This window comes from Protomyctophum parallelum (assembly GCF_964188405.1).
Source record: "Protomyctophum parallelum genome assembly, chromosome: 4".
In the NCBI taxonomy this organism is placed as follows: domain Eukaryota; kingdom Metazoa; phylum Chordata; class Actinopteri; order Myctophiformes; family Myctophidae; genus Protomyctophum; species Protomyctophum parallelum.
Genome location: NC_139700.1, coordinates 11,471,018 through 11,492,713, shown reverse-complemented (window position 1 = coordinate 11,492,713; position 21,696 = coordinate 11,471,018). Strand labels below are relative to the sequence as shown.

At 42.4% G+C, this 21,696-nt stretch overlaps 1 protein-coding gene across 1 annotated transcript in view; it reads left to right on the top strand.

The window, feature by feature from the left end:
* drd4a (dopamine receptor D4a) overlaps positions 1–21,696 on the top strand; it is a gene marked incomplete at both ends in the record, with an annotated part of 43,572 nt that overhangs the window by 9,677 nt on the left and 12,199 nt on the right. Inside the window, one exon of the mRNA XM_083764157.1 lies at positions 26–594. Within this exon, the coding sequence (XP_083620283.1) occupies positions 26–594 (569 nt within the window). The remainder of the gene's footprint in view (positions 1–25; positions 595–21,696) is intronic.

The window sequence follows — 21,696 nt, the reverse complement described above, 5'->3', positions numbered from 1 at the left end:
GTGTGTGTGTACTATACCGCTGCAGGTTCATCGCCGTGACCATCCCTCTCAACTACAACCGGAAGCACGTGGACCAGCGGCAGATCGTCCTGCTGTCGGCCACCTGGGTCATAGCGCTGGCCGTGGCCTCGCCCATCATGTTCGGCATCAACAACGTGCCGAACCGCGACCCCGGCGAGTGCAAGCTGGAGAACGACGACTACGTGCTCTACTCGTCCGTCTGCTCCTTCTACATCCCCTGCCCCATCATGGTGCTCCTCTACTGCGGCATGTTCCGGGGCCTCCGCAACTGGGAGGAGGCGCGCAAGGCCAAGCTGAGGAAGAGCATCCAGGCGTGCCGCAAGCTCCAGGAGTCCGGCACCTCGCTGCCCCCGCTGGTGGCGGCGGCGTCCGTGCCTCCGCCGCTGCCGCAGGCCGTCCTCATCGTGCGGGAGCACTCGGACAACAACATCATCAACATAGAGCTGGAGCATCCCCCGAGAACGGTGAGGACGCTGTCCTACAACGACATCAAGTTCGTCCCCAACGCCAAGAAGAGGCCCAAGATCAACGGCCGGGAGCGGAAAGCGATGAAGGTGCTTCCCATCGTAGTGGGTGAGTTTGCTGCTCGTTACGTTTACATGTTTCAGGCTCTCTTTCAGGCTCTGTGCATAAGGGTAGTCCTGGGTCTCCAGAAGGGGGCCATACCAATGTGACCAAGCGGGTCACAACCCAGGGCGCGGAAGGACACGACACAGGCAGTTGTTCTCAAGTAGGCTGTTCATTCCTCTTAAGCCAGGGAATTGGTCATCAAACACTGTCTCCGTCATTAACAGGAGCCAAAACTAAAATGTATCAAGTCACAGTGTCCTCAATGTGAATCCTATAACCTCAACTAAACAGTCACTGTGTGACATTAAACATCCAATTCTAGCAGGCAGGAATGTGGAGTATTGTGTGGCTCTGTCTGGACCTAGCCCAAAACCTCTACGAGAGTCTAAATGTTTGGGCTAGTCTGGACCCAGCCTCTCACTGCAACAGAGAACACAAGCACATTAGCTTCCTTATAGCTTCCTTATTCCTTATATCTGAACTCTCATGCTCACACCATACATACACTAGCATGTTATGGCTTATGGCTTGTGTGGGTGGGTGTGTATATATATATGCATACTTCTCATTTATATTTATACTTCATTGTCTATTTTTCTATTTATTTCCTTTATTATATATTACTGTTAAGGCTGTCAAAAATAACGCGTTAATGGCATTAATCAATTGCGTTAATTAATTGCGTTAAAATATTTAACGCAATTAACGCATGTTAGTGTTCCCCCTAACATGCGCCCGTGCGCGCGGCTCAGGAACGTCCAGAGCATAACAAATCTGCCACTGTGTAGCACACAGTCATGATTGAACAACACCAGAGAGATAGCTTGTGTATTAGTTTGGTTGCAAAGTGGTTTGATTCTGTAACTCTGTTGCGTTACTTTGTCTGCCTAGCAAAGCCCCATTAGGCTACACTGCACACACACACACACACACACACACACACACACACACACACACACACACACACACACACACACACACACACTACTGTTAGCTATCAGCGCGCTGCAAGAATCACTCGGGTCCGTCGCAACTTGTGGACATTTTGAAAATGCCATTAATGTTTGTCCGGCTGGTTTCGTTTTGTCCTACGCGATTACGTGAATCAGCATGGCTGCGCCTGCAGTAGACTATTACCAAAACAAACACATGGTACTTTTGTGTCGCACATGGAAAGCAACTGAAAACGACCATGGATATATTAAAGACAGTTCCCCTGTGCTGCTGTGCACAGCGGAGATAATGCACAACTCCAGGTACGAACCAAAACACTGACTGAAGCTGATTCACGACTAACTATCTCCAGACTAGTCCTGCAGTCCCGCAATGAAGGAGAGACAATCTCGCCTCTCACTACAGTCCACTACAATGCCATTCTAGCCTTAAAACCTACATTTATAGTTATTCAATAATTACTTTAGCGCAAAATATAAGCTTTTCTAAACCAAGCCCTGTTTCCAAAAATGCTTATGTGCCATTATTGTATTTTGTGAATTTCAATTAACTATAGTCTACAGTTTAACCCATTGCTTCTCAGCTAATTTAATTTCAAGGACCCCCAAATTAAATTGATAGAAAGTAGCCTAGGCCATTTTATTATGATTTTCATCTCTGGACTGGGACCCCAGTCTCCATTCATCCATCCATCCATCTTCAACCGCTTATCCCTAGTCGGGTCGCGGGGGCAACAGCTCCACCAGAGTGTTCCAGACTTCCCTCTCCAGAGCAACATTAGTGACTTCCTCCTGGGGGACCGCAGTCTACATGGCCAAAAGCCAGTGTTGATTTAACTCAAAGTGTAGGCTAGGCCTACAAATGCTCACATCACATCATGTCTATACTAAATGCATTAGAAAACTAAAAACATTCAAAAACGAATGTATATCCGCTTTCTGTCATTTATATTTCCATTTCCACAACAATAAACAGGAAAACATGGCATATTTTGGACATAGTTCGAATGGTGATTAATCATGATTAAATTAATTTTGAAGCTGTGATTAATCTGATTAAAATTTTAATCATTTGACAGCCCTAATTACTGTACATACTGTACATTCTGTACATTCAACAACAAGTGTATTTATTCCCATTATTGCATTACTGTATTGCACTCTGGTTGGACGCCACTATTCATTTCATTGTCAAAGTATTTGTATACTATGTGCAGTGACAATAAATTGAATCTAATCTAATTATACACACAGCAGCTGTCATTTAATTGACACAATCTGCTGCAGGTGCGCCTGTGAGCTGGCAAAGCCAGTCCTCCTGTCACCCCACTCACAGACAGACACCTTGATCCCGCCCCCTGCCACAACCCCCTTTTCCTGTTGCGGTTCACTTCCCCATTATATACATATAGCTCTGTTCGATTGGCTCAGCAGCAGATTTGAACCAGAAATTGCTTAATGAAGGCGAGACTCAGATGTAGGACCCAAAATGCAGAACAGATTACTAGCCAGAGGCAGAACAGGTTGAATGAAGGGATTTATTCTCCCAAAACCCCAAACCAAAAACAGTATCATACACACAGGACTGAAAACACTAATACTACAGAACACCATACCAACATCTAGAAGCTAGCAGGGAACAAAAGGAACCGGGGTTTAAGTAGACATGGATGGAGCACCATACACAGGTGACAATCAACATAGGGATAGGCTGTGAAACAAAGGCTCTTTCATAGTCTGGATTTTCGGTGGTGGGGTGACCACCGCTACGGTGAGGTGGTGAGAAAAACAGAGAAGGGCTGGAGGCGCGGTGGCGGTGGTTTGCTCTTCACCGCGGCTCGTGATGTCATGTTGTAGTTCGGAGGTCACCTCACCACCGAAAATCTACAAGCTTGTAGCGCGGCACTTACAAGCTTGTACAGTAGATCTGCTATTTTTTAAAAGTCGTGAACATGTGGCGCAAATCTTTGAATATTCTTTCAAAGCGAACGTTTTTAACTCAAATCTTTGCTTCTGGGGCGTCCCTGGAACAACATATTTTCAGATGGGGGTCAGCAGCCAAATACAGATAATTCTGGGGTTCCTTGACATGAAAAAGGTTGAGCACCACTGACATAGAAACATAGGTTTTTCAGAAAACTGTCAAAATGGGTTAACCCCGATGGTGTTAACCATGATGAATTCATTGAAGATACGCGTCCTTGGCTCTGGTGACTGATATTGTTCTTCTAAATAGCCTACGTAAGGGGGGCATGTTTTTCAAAACAATTTTTTTTAATTTGTTTTGGGAAATGATGTAAAGTAAAATAAAATAAAATAGCATTCAGACTTGCAGTCACCCAGAAATGTTATATTCATCAAAATAGTTAGACCATCCATCAAAGACGTGTTCATGCAGACACAATGACAGCTAGGTGTCAGACACAAGAGAGGTGTGTTGGATGTGTGAATGCAGCTCAGTAAGGGCAATAGGGCATATGTCGATCATCTAGTACGTCATAGCAATGACTCTATAGTCTAAACAAAGTGTTTTTGCTAAAATATTACAGCTACTCTAGTCACTATAGAGTAGACTCTATAGTGACTAGAGAGGGCAGTCAACATTCCAGCCCCCCGCTGCTCCTCCTCCCCCAGGGCTGGACTGGGACAAAAATTCGGCCCGGTCATTTTCCCGTGAATTTGGCCCAGACCGGCCCACCACAACCAGCGCGCAGATACCGTAGCAGAAACTCTACCGCCCGCTCCGTCGAGGCACACATAATCAAACAAGCCCTAATACCACCACTTTTACAGAACAATGATACAAACCAACAGACAACTACACAACCCTTTGTATAGGGTTTATTTGTCACTCACTGATACAGGTACAGTGACATTATCATGATGGCACTGGCAGAATGGCCTGCCGCCTATTGGCCTGCCTGCCTGTCAAAAAAAACTAAAAAAAACAGTTTTTTTATAATGGTGGCCCTACGGTCGCGGCCCACCGGGAATATGCCCGGTATGACCTGTGGCTAGTCCAGCCCTGCCCTCCCCTCACACATGCACAGCGGCAGATTATTTAGTTTTAACTCAAGACAAGACCACTTCCTTTGTCCATGCTTTGCTGTTGTATCTTTAGTTAGCCAAAGTAAAATCCAGTAATCCACACGGCACGGCAACACCAACAGGACGCGGCGCGCTACCACGCGGCTGGGGAGTTTAGTTGACTATATTCCATTGCCACGCCCACGGATAGCCGGGTGGAGGCCGCGCGGCAACGCCTGGAAAGTAGAACAGCGGTGCATCGGCGCGGCAGGCGAGGCGTGACCACGCGCCAGCGCGCGTCGGACGCAGCCGGTGTGTGGTGGGCTTCACTCTCCCTGAAATGAAACTGAAAGGATGCACAGGACTAATAATGCACAATATATACTGTATATATGGTGCACCACCAAAAAAGTTTGGGAACCGCTGCTATAGAGTATATAGGCCTAGCTGTAAACTTTGAGCAAAAAAAACACTTTGTTTTGACCAAACAATATCACTCTTAGAGCAGGGGTTCTCAACCCGTGGGTCGCGACCCCCGAGGGCAACTAAATGGCTGAAATATGGAAATGAAGAGTTTACATAGTACATGCATAAACTTTCCTTAATGATTATATCTGTGGTTTCAGTACTCATTTATGATATATTTTCTCTATTATTAAGGTTATTTCTGCAGTCAGTTTGTATTGGGGGTGGGGAAGGGGGGGCAGGGCAGGGCGGAGCGGGGGTCGTGAGACATGGCCAAAGCATTTCAGGGGGTCCGCAGGCAAAAATGTTGACAACCCGGAGGACTTCAATATATATATATATATCTATATATATCTATCTCCAAAATCTGCCGGGATTGGGAACGCCTCACGATCCCCCAGAATGACGTTACTGATGTTGCTCTGGAGAGGGAAGTCTGGAGCTCTCTGGTGGAGCTGTTGTCCCCGCGACCCGGTTACAGATGGATTTATACTTAGTGATTTGAATATATAGCCATCGCTGGAAATGACAGATTTATAATTCATGTTTGACATAGTAAAACATCAAAGCCCCTTTATATTAATATATGAATTATAAATCAGTCATTTCCAGCAATGGTTATATATATATATATATATATATATATATATATATTATTATTATTTTTTTCAAATCAGTTTAATGCCACCTACTGTAAGTATATAAATTTCTACCATTTCTACTTTGAATCCTAAAGTAACGAGGATGCTGCAGTGGCGTATGCAGGAATTAATTATTACCTTGGCCTGGGAAAATCTGTCTTGGCACACTGTGCGGGGAAAGAAATTGGAATGAATTAATGAATACCCCTCCTTTTTAATTAATTAACATGCATGTTTGCCTTCAATTTCTTAAAAATATTAAGTCAGGTGTCTTAGAGATTGACAGGTGTAATGTCAGGCTGCTACAAGACACTTCATCGCATCACATTCCCAAATGTAAACTAAAAATCGCACCTTCGTCTTCAATGTTTGTGTTAACACAATGTTTGTGTTTACACAAATGCACACTCTCCCAGACAGCCTACTAGTATTGAAGTATTAGTGTTGAGTATTGAAGACTGCAGAGAGTGTAACAACAGCTAGTTTCTTTCAACTCACTTCCAAATTACAAATTAGCAAGATATAGCACCAGCACCCCATAGCATAGCAGCAGACAACATGGATAGCACCCCATAGCATAGCAGCAGACAACATGGGCACAATCAATGAAAATCCATTCAGCAAAAATGACAATTCAATTCTGACATGTCTTCAAACACGTAGTAATCCATAATCAAGGGCGGACGCTGTTGTGGAGTTGCTCAGTAAAGCTGAAGTCCTCAGGATACAACTGTTGTAGGCCTACAGTAGGCTAGCTCCTCTAGGGACTGCATTAGGGTGGCCACCTGCAAGACCTCAGAAAGGAGGACACTTTTGCGGGGCTCGCCCCCCCCGACCCCCCCCCCCCCCCCCATATATTAATATTATTACTACTACTATTGCACCTGATTTTCACCACCATCATCTCCAGCATTATGTCCACAGAGAACATATATTTGCTAATTAAATTCACCTTTTTAAATTATAGGGTACCACAAAGGCCATTCATTTTATAATCAATTTATTTTATTTCATGTTTAGATATGTTTTATGTTTAATCTCTTTCTTGTGGGTTTTTTTATACAGTTTTATGGTCATCGGTGTGGGACATAGAATGATGCCAGTAGCCTATATGTTCACACAGCCTCCCTTTCTTTATGATGTCGAGTTCCTTGCTCCATTGCTCATTAAATGTAGTTTTTCATTTCGGCATATTTGGTTTGTTTATCTCTGCATTAACTATACTAAAGTGATTGTGAGAGCACAACAAACAAACAGACCATCCCACTGGCAGTGTTGCCAGGTTTTGGAAAAGAACCAAGCAACCATGTCTATGAAAACAAGCCCAAAAGAAGCCTGACTAGGCTTAGTAGCCTATTATATAAAACAAGCCCAAAGTCGCTTATAATTAAGCGGACATGGCAACACTCTGAACGTCTCCACTCGCCTCTCTCTTTTTAAGACAGTTTGGCCGGCTCGCTGCGGAGGCGGAGCTGAGCAGCGCTGCGGAGATTTTAATACCCAGGCAGGCGACGTAAATTACAGTAAATGACACAAGCACTGTATATCACAAAAAAACGGACAATTATGTGTCCGGCCAGAGGTTGAGGTGGGAGGAGGACAGGTGGGTCTAAAACCGGACTGTCCGGCGTGAAACCGGGCGTCTGGCCACCCTAGACTGCATGCTGACTTAATTCCTTTCTTTCCAAAAACTTTGCAATAGACGTTTGGCATTGTGAGGCTAACATTTAGGATACTCTCAGAGTGGCTTCTCATTAATATTTAATCATAAACAAAGACGCAAGTTTGTGGGGTGAAGACAAACAAATCTGCCACATTCTAGAAACAAGCACATGATGACAGGCCTGAGGCCTCAGGCAGGCATGACCAATCAATCTATGCAGGTACAGATGGACAAACTAGGCAGTGCCAGTGGCTACCGATTCAAATAGGAAAATTAATAATAATAATAATAATAATACACCCACTGCCATATTTTGCTAAATTGAATGCAGTGATTGCATTCATATTATGTTATGCAATGACGCTACTGTCATCATATATAAAAAAATATATATATATATATTTTTTTTTTGATGGGCCGAGTTCGGAAATACCTGGGCCTAGGCCCAAGTAGGACCAGTTGTGGATACGCTCTTGCAACTGCTCAAGAGGATAGTAGTATACATTACACCGTCTGTCTGTTGGAGAAACAAATTGCCTTAATAAGGTCCTACAGCTTTATTAAACAGTACACACCAAATGTCAATATCTTCTGCTGGCAGGCAAATGTGCCATATTGTCCATCAAACACAGTATTAATATGCAAAACCTATTTGGTGAAGAAACAAGGTATTTTCACTGCTGCAGATGACACTGTCATTTGGTGTGTACTATTATGAAGCAGCCTTTAATGCATCCAATTCTCAAACTACAGACTTATTATTTTATGTGTTTTTTTGTTTGGTTTTGTTGTTTTTTATTCCAATAGGTTTAATAGGACTTTAATAGGAATGTACTTATCCTCTTGCGCAGTAGTGAATTTGGCCATTCTGCTTGATTTCCTGCCCTCTTCTCTCAAGACAATAATGTCTTTGTTTGAAATCTTCAGTTTCTTAGCAATGTGTTTCTTGATAAAGGTGTTCTTTTCGCTGGTGCAAAAAAATGACATAATCTCACAAGAGAAAACTGTGATTTTCTTTATATCTTTTTTCCTTCTTCTCTCACGTGTGCAAAATGTAATTCCAATTTAAAGGAGCCTCATTGTCATGAGAAAACATGTCTTGGACTGCTCGGTGGAGATAAAAAGATCAGTTTAATCACGCACACCTGGGACTTATATACCTGTGCGTGCCAGTACAACTGGTGTGTCTTAAAGAGACATCCACGTGAGGTGGGGTCATTCCCCATACGACATTTGTTGGGTGGAGAGATAGTCTCGATACGATAGAGAACATACATTTACATTGCCAAAGCAAACATTTACACAGATCAACAGAATAACCAGCCCCATTTCAGAAATATGGAATAACCATGACATACTGTATGGCATTGCTTTGTTCCATTTAGACGTCGAAATGTAAAAACCTAATGTTTCTATATCAGTGGTTCTCAATATTTCATGTCAAGGACCCCAAAACTAAATTATATGTGATATGCCGCCGACCCCCATCTGAAAATATGTTGTTCCAGCTAGGGACCACCCCAGAAGCAAAGATTTGAGTTAAAAACGTTCACTCTGTAACTTTCAACTATTCAAAGATTTTACGGGAACATTTTCACGATCTTTGAAAAATAGCTTCTACTTCTTCGGAAACTATTGTACCTGTTCAGTCAGATAACCCACAAATTAAAAAGTGTGCATACTATTTTATCTTGGCGTTCGGCTCTGCTATATTTTCAAAAACACCCGGTAGATCCTATTGGTTTCACCGATCTGAGCCTATTCGGAGGGGAACATTAGATGAAAATAGCAGATCTACAAGCTCACAGGCTTGTATATCACGACGGAAAGAATACGATGGTGGATAGAAGCGGGTGACTGACTGGTGTCCGACCGTGTCTCCTTTAGGGAGAGGGGGAGACGTTCTGTCACCTGAATTGGAAAGGAGGTGGTTCGGGCATCTAGTGTGGCAGATATCTCCCTAGCACTAGCATGTCTGAGAGGTCATTTTGACCGTTTTTATTTTATTTTGAAGTTGATTATCTTTGGGCCCATGAAGCTTTCAGAAGGTTCCCCTTCCATGGCCATCATCATCCATCACCATTCCATCATCATTTTTGACATCTAAAACATTTTCTAAATATGAATCTATAAGCACATCTATGGGTAGTTCCCATCACATGCTACTTCTGTCTGATCAAGGCCCTCATTTATCAACCGTGCGTACGCCAAAATATGGGTGCATGCCGAAATTACCGACATTTTCGACATTTACCATTTCCGGCAAAGCTTGAAATTGAACTTGACAACGTTCAAAACTCACGTCTGCTCGGCAGCTGGCGTACGCTTTGTCCTCACCTGTTTTTCTGTCGTAGAATGGCGGAGCAGCATTGTCTGACCAGCTGAGAGGCTGCCAAAGGCATCGAAACATATGTATTCACTCCTAAAATGTTAATATAAAACTGTATGTATATGGGATACATGTAAAAAAAAAGAAAAGAAAAAAGGAATAGACCTACAAGATGTGTCTTTGTGTCATATGAAATTTGTAGGAGCTTTCCAACTTTACAATTAAAATCGCGCTTGATTTAAGCCATTTAAACAGTGTTTTGCATGAGCGCATACATGCGAGGATTTGGGCTGTCTGTGCTGGAATATTTCCATGACGTTGGAAAGTAGCCTATAGTGCAATGCAGCTGCGGAGATTCCCAACATGCATGGGTAGCCTATATACTGTAGCCAAATCTACAGCAGGCCAATGTCTTTCTGGAGTTACGGTATATGCAATCTCCTCCTCGTTTAATAAACCCGACGCGTCACTGGAATGCCAATGTGCCGTGCCAGCGCAAGTGCATGCAGGGGAACCGCATCGGCTAACCCAGCCATGAGTCAGCCCACCACCACCAGTACCATATATTTTGGCTGCACATTAATATAATTGACAGTTGACAGCCCTGCAGCGACTAGCGACTGCGAGGCAATCTAAATAGACTGTCGAACGGAACGTGCATGGTCAGTTGGTCACGGACGGACCACAGTGATAGAGAGAGACAGACAGACAGGACAAGAGGAGCGCCTATGCAAAACAGAGGCGTGCCGCGTGTGTGTGCCTATTTGTTATTTAATTCATGGTTCACAGGTTCAGGTTTTCGTTCACTAATATATCTTGTTGTATATTAAATTAAAAATACTTTAATAATTTAATATACCAACTATAACACAGTGTAAGTTGCTTGAAAATTGCGATATGTGCGTGCGTGCGTTCGGGGTGAGGCGGGCAGCAAGGGAAGCGAAGCGAGAGGAGAAACAGACAGCATTACTTAATTCATGCAGGTTTATTTATTTATGATACAACAAGTTGCAAGTTGCGTGTGCGTCTGTCTGTCTGTCTGTCTGTGTGTGTGTGTGTGTGTGTGTGTGTGTGTGTGTATGTATGAGAAAGGGAGCCGCAAGGCAAGCGAGAGAAACAGTTTTTTCCTGTAACCATGGAAACCAAGGATCGTATTGCATGTGTTCATGTCGCAAAAACGAGGGCGAGGCTTAATTCCATAGGGCGTGCCAGATATATTTCAGCCGTCACATTTATTAACGTCGGAACGAAATTAAGGAAGGATCAGCTGTTTGCGATCACTTTATAAATGCCGTGGCGACGTGGGTGTACTACGAAACCTGCACTCGAATCTGTGGCAGATTTTACACTCGATTGATAAATGAGGGCCCTAGTGTGTAAATGAGTCCGTTTGATGAGGGCTAGGTAGTAGGTGCACAGAAAAAGGACATACCAAAAATCTCCATCGTTGCCAAAGATAAAAAATAATAGCACAAAAATAAAATATAACTTCCAAATAAAATGAAAATAACAAAATTAAATGCTTAAATTCAAGCATCCAGTGTGGACATTACCAGTCCCAACACTGTCCGAGGGCAGAGCTTCCCGCATTGTGCCCCTTCCTCCCCCATGTCTCACGAGTCACCATGGACTGACTACATTAACTCAAACCCAGGCCTCTGACTATTGGCCCATACCATCTGTCTAGAGACAGGTTTCCCCAAAGCATTCACTTACAAATCTAGTGAACATGCAACACAGAAAACATTTCCCAACATTTACAGTATATTGTCAATACCAAAGTAATCAACAAACCATAGTATACTGCCAGACACATGCACCCCTGCAACATGGTGCAACCCAATTTGAATCCTCCACCTATAAAAGGAGCAGTGGATTCAGTGTACTTTTGACCAGGAAATGAGAATGGTGTGAGTAGTGGGTGTTTGACAACATAGTAATGATAACTTAAAACTGTTTGACTTTGAAAGGAATAAAAGTATGTTTGACCAACCAATTGTCTCTGTCCAAATGATGAAATGAAATTAATGAATATATGCAGATAAAACGGTATAAGTCAAGATCAACTGATTGCTTGCATGCATAGTTAGCAAACTGTTTGATAATGACTAAATACTGACATGTGGGAATGCTGAGTATGAAATGAGGTTATGCCAAACAGAAAATGAAAAACTATTAAACATGTGTGGCTCAAGAGGAAAAGTGAGAAAACATTCTGTCTTTATCACATAGTGCTAGGGAGATTATCTCCACACAGGCCTTAGAGCGCCTTGGGATCCATATGGGTTGTGAAGGCTTGGCAAGATGAGAAATAAAAATAAATACAATACATATGACAAACAAATGTGATGTAAAGTGAGTAACCACATAAAAAAGAGAAATGTTGACTATTTTATCGACTTGAAGTGTAGGAAAGTGGCTGATTTACTGTAGAATTCATTACTCACACGAAAAAGTTATATTTTCAGTAGCCATTCGCAACAGTAACAAGACCACTCCGGGATGCTGGCCTTAGAGGGCAATTTGCAAGCCATATCTGATCCTAAGCTATGAACTGATGCAGAATTAATATGCAAAACCTATTTGGTGAAGAAACAAGGTCTTTTCACTGCTGCAGATGACACTGTCATTTGGTGTGTACTATTATGAAGCAGCATTTAATGCATCCAATTCTCAAACTACAGACTTATTATTTTATATGTTTTTTTGTTTGGTTTTGTTGTTTTTTATTCCAATAGGTTTAATAGGACTTTAATAGGAATGTACTTATCCTCTTGCGCAGTAGTGAATTTGGCCATTCTGCTTGATTTCCTGCCCTCTTCTCTCAAGACAATAATGTCTTTGTTTGAAATCTTCAGTTTCTTAGCAACGTGTTTCTTGATAAAGGTGTTCTTTTCCCTGGTGCAAAAAAAGACATAATCTCACAAGAGAAAACTGTGATTTTCTTTATATCTTTTTTCCTTCTTCTCTCAAATGCAGTCATGTTGTCAGCCTACCCTGTCACGCCAACCTCCACTTTTACTTGGGGAGGGTGTAGACAAGTCAACCACATGTCTCCTCGGGGCATATGCAATAGGGGCGGGTGAAGTGTGGCTGCGCCAGGCTAACACAGCACAGCACATGTCACATGCTACTTAAAGTATAATGAAATTTGTAATTCTTTGCCTTATATTCTTTGATAATGGTAGCCTACCCCAACTTTCAGAAGCTGTCACAAAGTTGCCCAAGGGAGTTGGGTTGGAACACATTTTTACACCTTTATGAACACATCTGTGAAGAAAGCTAGTGGTAAGCTTTTTTTTGCAGATTTGCCACAACTTAAGCTAACTTTACCTAATTATAATGTAAGTAGCATTATGACCAGAGTTGGGGTCCGTTACTCATAAAAGTAAGGCACTACATATTACATATTACTTTTGAAAAAAGTAATGCCTTACATTACTTTATTACTCCCTGGAGAAAGTAACTAGTTACATTACTCGTTACATTACTTTTGCGTTACTCCATAAAATCGCATGTCGCATTGTCACATAATTTACCACTTAACAAATCTTTATAATCCTAATAAGGAGGCCATACACAACATCTTTCTTTATGCTCTTTACCAGGTTGTGGAGGAATAAAACAAAATGGGCCTTTCCAAAACGGTCTAGTGCAGTGGTTCTCTTGACCTTGTAAAACTTTTTCTATGAAAACTTCTAATCAATTCTTCAATCAATCAAATCAAATATATTCAAATAAAAATAATGAGACTGAGAGAAATCAGTAGGCTATATGTTCACAGTGCTTTAGGATCCCTTTCTTTATGATGTGGAGTTCCCTGCTCCATGCTCATTAAATGTAGTTTTTCATGTCGGCATATTTGGTTTATTCATCTCTGAACTAACTAGTGATTGTGACTCTGAGAGCACATACGTTCTACAACAAACAAGACCCTCCCAGCTGGCAGTGTTGCCAGGTTTTGGAAGAGAAACAAGCAGCCATGTATATGAAAACAAGCCCAAAAGAAGCCTGACTAAGCTATTATAAAACAAGCCCAAAGTCGCTTATAATAAGCGGACATGGCAACATCCCAACTGCTCCGTCTCTGTGAGAGACAGTGGGAGACTGGCTCGCTGTGAACAGTGCTGATGCGGAGATTTTAATACCGAAACGACGTAAATTTGACATGTTCTAGTCCGCGACTCCAGCGCACCATTACTGTTCATGTTCAACTCATCTCCGTTGTGTGCATTAGTCCAAAGCAACACTGCTGAAAGCAGCCACATGACGCAATTAAGTAACGAGTAACTGCAGCACTAAAGCGACCAGTAACTGTAGTGTGATTATCCATTTTGGAGGAGTAGTGTCGTTATATTACTCGCTACCGACCAAAGTAGTGTCGTTACAGTAACGAGATTTTCCGTTACTCGTTACACCCAACTCTGATTATGACTTGATCTATCATAACCACTATAAAATACCAATTGCCGTACGTTTATGGCAACGGCAATGGCGGGGAGCGTGATACAACTTTTAATTGCCGTAGATCTAAGGCAATGGTGCTAAGTGTGTTAACTTTTCCGGCGTTTCCGCTGCTATCTATGTTTATAAACGTAGCGGCTATCGGTACCTACTGGTGCTATCTATGCGTATGTTCGTATACAACCGTATAAGCAGCGGCCGTCAATTTACCTTTTAGCATAGCTCCGGTTAGTATCGGAGAGCCTCCGTCCCCCACCAGCTATGGGATTTTTAAATCCAGCTCCATTGAGCCTCCATTATAAATTATAAGGTTCGAGCGCTGTCCATGGTGAGCCGTCGCGCAACCGACGATCGTAAATCATTTGTGAGTTTGTATATCGCATCGCTGTCGCTGAGCACATGTAACTGGTTGTAATGCTAGCTAAGGGGTCTGAGCTAATGCGAGTGATCACAATAACCCGGAAAGGAAAAAAGGATCGTAGAGTTAGAGCGGACGGGTGGCATTCCTTATAGGTGTGCTTATGCTGCCACCTAGTGGCAGCGAAAAAAGTTAACAGACCAACCTGTAGGGGGCACTAATGCAGTGACTGAGATTGCTCATCACTGCTGGCTTCCCAACCCACGAATATGGCCAATTGTGTCCCGTCCAAATAAACAAATACAAAAACATGTTTCTTTGAAGCGCCCAGACAATCTTTACTTTCCTGTAAAAAACTAAAATGGGCCTGTAATTAGGACCATTGTTGGTCCTAATGAGTAGACATGCTTCCCTTTAGCCCACATTGGCTTATCATCCAGCGCCTTAATCCTAAATCCAATTATGTAAGACTTTCCCTGATGGCTGTAAGACCTTGGGGGGAGATTTGCCCAGTCCAGTCACGAGTAGTGGCCACCGGACTGCACCTTTCCTCGGCCGCATGAACCCAGAGAGAGCCACTGCAGCTACCACCTTTTTGTACCAAATCTAACATGATGGCTCCTTTGACCTTTTAGAAAATAAAAAAGAGCAACATTTTGGCAAGTTCAAAGATAACCTTTTTAAGTATGCTATATTGCCCTATACACCTCTCACTAGCCTTCTGAGGTGTGTCTAGGATCGCTAAAGAAGGAAAGGCCGAGTCAAAATAATAATGAAAAAATAGAAATCAGCGATCCGGTTTGATATCAATAATAAAGCTTATCTGGCGGAGAATTCCGCCAAAAGCGGAAGGTTATAACATTCCTTATGGCGGAGCGTTCTGCCAAAAGTAGGGAATGTGCTAATAGGTGCTCTAGTTAGTCTCTAGGGGATAAGGGACTATAACAAATGCCCAATTATAGATTAAAACAGAAACGGAGTGTAATAATTAAGGGTTTTATTCTGAACTATGTCATTAATATACCTTAAAGGAGCATTCAGTGATTTGGAAAACCCCCGGTCCACCCCGTTAACAAGATGTGCACATGCACGCACTACAGTAGGGGGACACGCGACAGGCCAACAGCACACACACCAAGGCCCGCCCCCGCTCAATCATGATTGGTGGAGGCCCCTCTCTATCCTGATTGGATGAAAACGAAACCTATGGTTTTTTGACCCCAGGGGTTAACTGGGGACAGGGAGGAACTCCTTATATGGTCAGCACACCCTATAGTAGGGAAGATTATCACAACGAAACAAAAAAAGAAGTGATATTTGAATTAAGTGAAATCACTGAATATACCTTTAGCGTTGTTGTGCAGAACTTCAGAAGTAATAAAAACGTCCCCCCTTCTGTGTAGCCTAGAACTGGAGGTCTAGAACTGGGGGTCATGTGATCAGTTACATCACAAAGAAATACTTTGCAGGTCAAAAAGTACATCTTTCTTCACATGACACCAAGTTCTAGACCTCCAGTTCTAGGCTACACCAAGCCCCCAGTATAAAGGCTATCCAACGTTGAAGCTGCCACTACCTACTGGCGAATTGTGGAACTGCAGCACTTTCATGGAGGTGGACGTCCGGACGTTCATGACGTCATGTGCGAGGCTAGGCTAAACTTCCGCTCGCTCGAGCCATTGACTTGTACGTAATTGTACTTCCGGCAGTCTTCCGGGTGCTTCAAAACGCCACTGAGCAACTTCTATTGAAATGAATAGCTTGGGGGCGGGGCTAACGCTCCGGTTCCGTCTCTATCCTTTTTTTACTCTATGGACACAGAAGGGGAGGACATTTGTATTACTTCTACACAACAACTCTAAGGTGAATCACATCTTGATGACATCATCAAGATGTGATTCACCATGTTAATGATTTCTTTCATATAACTCCAGTTCTAGGAAACACCGAATAGGGGAACTTTTTAGTATTATTTCCACACAACAGCTCTAAGGTATATTAATGACATAGTAAAATGTTGAAAATGAATGGAATGCCCCTTTAATGGCATAGTTCAATGTTGAAAATGAGTGATTTTCCCCTTTAACAAAAACAGGGAAAAGTTTTGGACTTGTATTTGGCAAGTTTGGTGCCAAACTTGCCAAATACAATCAAACAAAAACTCACTACCTAAAATAAAGTAAAGAATGTACTGTACCTATTGTACTGTACCTATACAGGCCTTCCTCCTACTCTAACAACAAACAGAAAATACAATGGGTGGCACTCGCCTCTATACTACTGGGAATATACAAAAAGTTGCCTATATACGTGCACACAGGGTACGCCAGAACTATAGGCTAAAGGACAAAACGTAAGGATGAACTTGAACCAAGCGTGCAGCAAGTACATTTACTTAACCCATTTAGACCTGAGCTCAATTATACAAAATGTCGTCTAAGTTTTCTGGAAAAACCCTATGTTTCTATGTCAGTGGTCCTCAAACTATTTCATGTCAAGGACCCCCAGAATTATATGTATTGGCCTTCAACCCCCATCTGAAAATATGTTGTTCCAGGGACACCCCAGAAGCAAAGATTTGAGTTAAAAATGTTCGCTCTGAAATAATATATATTCAAAGATTTGCACTATATTTTCACGATTTTTCAAAAATAGCAGACCTACAAGCTCGTAGCGCGGCACTTGGTGCCGCACTATGAGCTTGTAGATCTGCTATTTTTCAATAGCTAAAGTATAATATAATGATAATAATAAACAGTGTCAATAAAATAAAAAAATGATAACGTAAATTTATATAGTGCCTTTCAAGAAACCACACTTTACAAAACAGAAAAACTAAAACATACAAGAGTGAACAAATGTCTCTTCAGTGCAGTCTTGAAAGAGTCCAATGTAGGAGTCTGGCGATTCTCCAAGGGGAGAGAGTTCCAGAGGGCAGGGGCTGGCACACGGAAGGCTCTAGGGTTTGCTTTTTTTGCGTGACGGATGGTGATGAGCTCCATATCTGAAGACCTCAGGTTCCGCTCGGGGGTAGCAGCAGTTTATAGTTGATACAGAACTTAGTGGAACTTAAGTGGAGGCGTTTGAGGGTGCATGCGGGGTGAGATGTGCTCCCAGCGTTTTGTGTGGGACAATCTGTCAAGGGACTCGTTATGGGGAGGCCGAACAGGACACCGTTACAGTGATCGAGCAAAGAGGAGATGAAAGCGTGTCTCTGCAACAGAGTCTGGGAGTGACGGGCGGAGTCTGGAAATGATTCTGAGGTGGAAGAAGGGAGATTTAGTAACCGGATTGAAAGGAGAGGGTATAGAGTCCAGGATGACACTCAGGTTGCGAACTTCAGGGGATGGAGAGAAGGAACAGCCATCCACCTGGACAGGGACGTGCAGAGAGTGACAAAAACAGCGAAAATAGCAGATCTACAAGCCCACAACGCGTCGCAGCACAACGCATTGAGAGCTTGTAGATCAGCTATTTCCGGGGCGCAACCAAAACCAAAGTTGTTCAACGCAAAATGCTGCGTTCACATTTCAGGAGACTGAACGCTGCCTTCCGGCATGGAAAAAGAGTGGCATTTTGCCTTGTCTTTCACCATAGTATAAACCAGGGGTCCTCAACTAGAAATGCTGAAGGTCCACAAATATTTTTTGAACAAGAGTCTCATGCTCACGCAAATAAAATTGCTGCGCCCCTCACCTAGAAACAACCAATTACCAAGGTATACAAACCGGGTTTGTATAGCTCTTTCACTTTGACAAAATATTCATTATTCACACCTCCAAAAATCCAATTTTGTTTCATTCAACTGAATGTGTGAATGTGAGGCGACCAGTCAGCGCAACATTGTCATCATGACATGCCGGCCCATAATACACACATTAAGAGTGTTAATTGCGTTTCTCGGCATTGATCGAATACAACGGAGAATTCAACTCGCGGTTGCGGTGACTTTTTTTTCTTCTCTTTATTCTGTTTCTTCTGTTTTTTTTAATGTTTTGTTGTGGCTTTCGTCTTTATTTTATATTCTTTATGGAGGGATAGACAGTATAGGCTGACAGGAAATGGGGAGAGAGATGGGGGGTCACTCCCCCATCTCTGTCCCCATTTCCTGTCGGGATCGGGAGTCGAACCCGCGGCACACTGCCAGACTGGATTACCAGCCAAGGTGCCTGGACCACTGAGCCACGGCCCAGGCCTTTTCTCCAGGGTCTGCAGAGAGGTGTGCCGCGGTCCGGTCGTGGACCGCGGTCCGCCTGTTGAGGACCACTGGTATAAACGCTACATTCATTCATGCATGGTCTGGAGAGGGCAGTTGTTTTACAGACGGTAAAAGGGCAGGGGCTGAAGCCTCCCTTTGATGTTCATGTGTGCACGTCCCTGAACCGGGACCCGCATGGCCATGAGCTCTGTTTCCTTGCTGTTGAGTTTGAGGAGGTTGGTAGTCATCCAGGCAGTGTTGTTTTTGTCGACTAAAACTAAGACGAAAAATGTTCGTCAACTACCTTTTGCACTGACGAAAACTAAATGGAAAATAAATGAAAACTAAGTTAATATAACCAAAACTAAGCTAAATGTATTGCCAATTTCGTCAACAGATAGAAACTAGACTAAAATGTTGGGAAGGGACAAGTGGACAAGGTATCCAGTACAACTCCTTTTACACTTGGTTGCATGCTGAAAATAGCAGATCTACAAGCTCATGCAGCGTGACGCGTTGTGAGCTTGTAGATCGGTGTAAAATGAGCCATTACGAACTGCAGATTTAGCCGACTAAAATCTTATGACATTTAGTCGACTAAAACTAAAGTTTCATTCCAAAGACTATGACTAAAGCTAAAATTAGAAATTTGCTGCCAAAAACAACACTGCATCCAGTCAAGGCAGTTGACTATGGACTGTGGGGGGAGCAGTGTTGAGGTATCTGTACTTTACTTGAGTATTTCCAAAACTTTCACTTCTACTCCACTGCATCTCAGAGGAAAATATTGCACTTTTACTTTATTTGAAAACTTAACTTTTCTTTACTTTGTAGTTTGTGGTTATTATTATAAAACATTAAACCACTTTGACCCTATTTATGACCCTATATACATTTTGGCCATTTGAAAGTATACCCGATCTACACGCTCATATTGCGTCGCGGTATTGTGAGCTTGCAGATCTGCTATTTTCAGAAGATCTTTATACATTTGAAAACTATATGTGCATAATGAATACTTTCACTTTTGGTACTTTACGTACATTTTGATGCCAATACTTTTGTACTTTTACTCAAGTACATTTTCAATTCTGGACTTTTACTTACTTTTACTAACGATGTAGTGTGCAGTATTGATACTTTTACTTAAGTAAAAAATGTGAATAAGTTTTCCACTACTGGATTTAAGTCAACTGGTTAAAAAGCAATGATCAGTAAGATGAATGATCATAGGTCAGTGGTTCCCTAAGTGGGGTCCTGGGACCCCTAGGGGTCCTTGAGGGAGTTCCAGGGGGTCCCCAGCTAAATGATAGTTAGGAACCAAATGAATGGACCCTTATGGGTCTGTAACTCTGAAAGTGTACAAATCAGGTCCATTTGGTTCCATTTGTACACTTTACTGTATCAATTAACATTGATTTTACAATATAAATTGGGGGTCCCCGAGATAGAAATGCTATTAAATGGGGATCCGTAGACTATAGAGGGTCTGTGCGTGACATCATCATCATACCCGGAAGTTATGCGGGAATGCCCACTGAGTGACAAAGAACTACTTTCTGGCCTTGACAACCCATACACCCATACAACAGAAAAGTCCTATTTGATTGAATTAAATTACTTTAAACAACATGAAATGAACTTTTGTCACTCACTTTGCCACTTTCAAGGCAGCTCAAGGTAAACCTTTTTGCACAGCAAAAGGGAATTAAAAAGAAACACGCCGATCAGATCAGATCCATGGGCTAGCAGGGACATCTGGAGCATGAGGTTGGATGTTCTTCCTCTTCTTTGATGTTTGCCTTGATGGCTGACATCCAGCACCTGGCCTGAATATTAGGCATAAAAATACTATAGGCATTTAGATGTGCACACAATCTTCTCTCTGAATCACAAGGAGGAGCAGTGCACAAAAGCATTAAGGGAATTGTAGTCCAGGAAGTACTAGTTTGATGCCATCATTACGATGGCATCAAGGCCTGCCAAAATACATTTAAAAAAATCTTATGATATTTAGTCGACTAAAACTAGACTGACACTAAAACATTCCAGGTGACCAGGGCTCCAGACTAACTTTTTTCACCAACGTCCCGGAACAGTCCCAAAATACAATTTGAACCGTCCCAAAGTGAATGTATACCGTCCCGGGAAAAAAAGTTTAAAAAGGACCACTCAGATTGCGAAATGAATAACTGTATTCCTATTGTATAATAGAAATACAATACATGCAGTACATTATTTGTTTGGCTTCATGTTTCTTCACTAGATAGAGAAAATACACTGATTTAGTCAAAATGCTCCCAGATGAAAAATAGGGCTGGGTTAAAAATGTTAATCGAATTAGAGGATTTGTAATTAATTAATCACATTTTAACCGCATATCAATATTCAACCTGAGAACAGTGATATTTATTTTCAAATGGATTTTGTTATTTTGGTGAATCAATGAATAGTGACTACAGTAGCTATACAACTTTGGTGGTAGGCTGCTTGATCAAGACCAAAAGATAAACGTGCAGTAATGCAGGTAGTCTATGAATACTCAAATGATTTACATGGGTGGCATGAGAAAACAAATAAAAAAAACTGTTTTAGGGGGAACACTAAGATGAAGAAATAAAATCAATAAAAACTGTGGAATGAGAGCGTTTTGAGTGCATTCTACAGTGTTGGGGCAGCAATTCCAGAACAATCTGTTGCTTCAGAGGATACCAACATATTATTCAATGTGCCGTAACCATTTAATCTGGTCAGCTTTGGGTTGGACCGACGTGGGTCCAACTCCTACTTGGATTTGACTTGGACTAACATTAGCCCCATATGGAACCCGTTATAATGTAGCTCTATCAGAGGGAGAGGTTCCATGCGACACATGTTAAAGCAGCTAGCAAGCCTAGCCCCATATGTGCCCTCTCCCTACACTCATCGGAGCGTAGGGAGAGGGCACATATGGGGCTACTAGCAAGCCTAGCATGGAAGCTAACGTTGGTGTAGTGTAGCGGTAGCC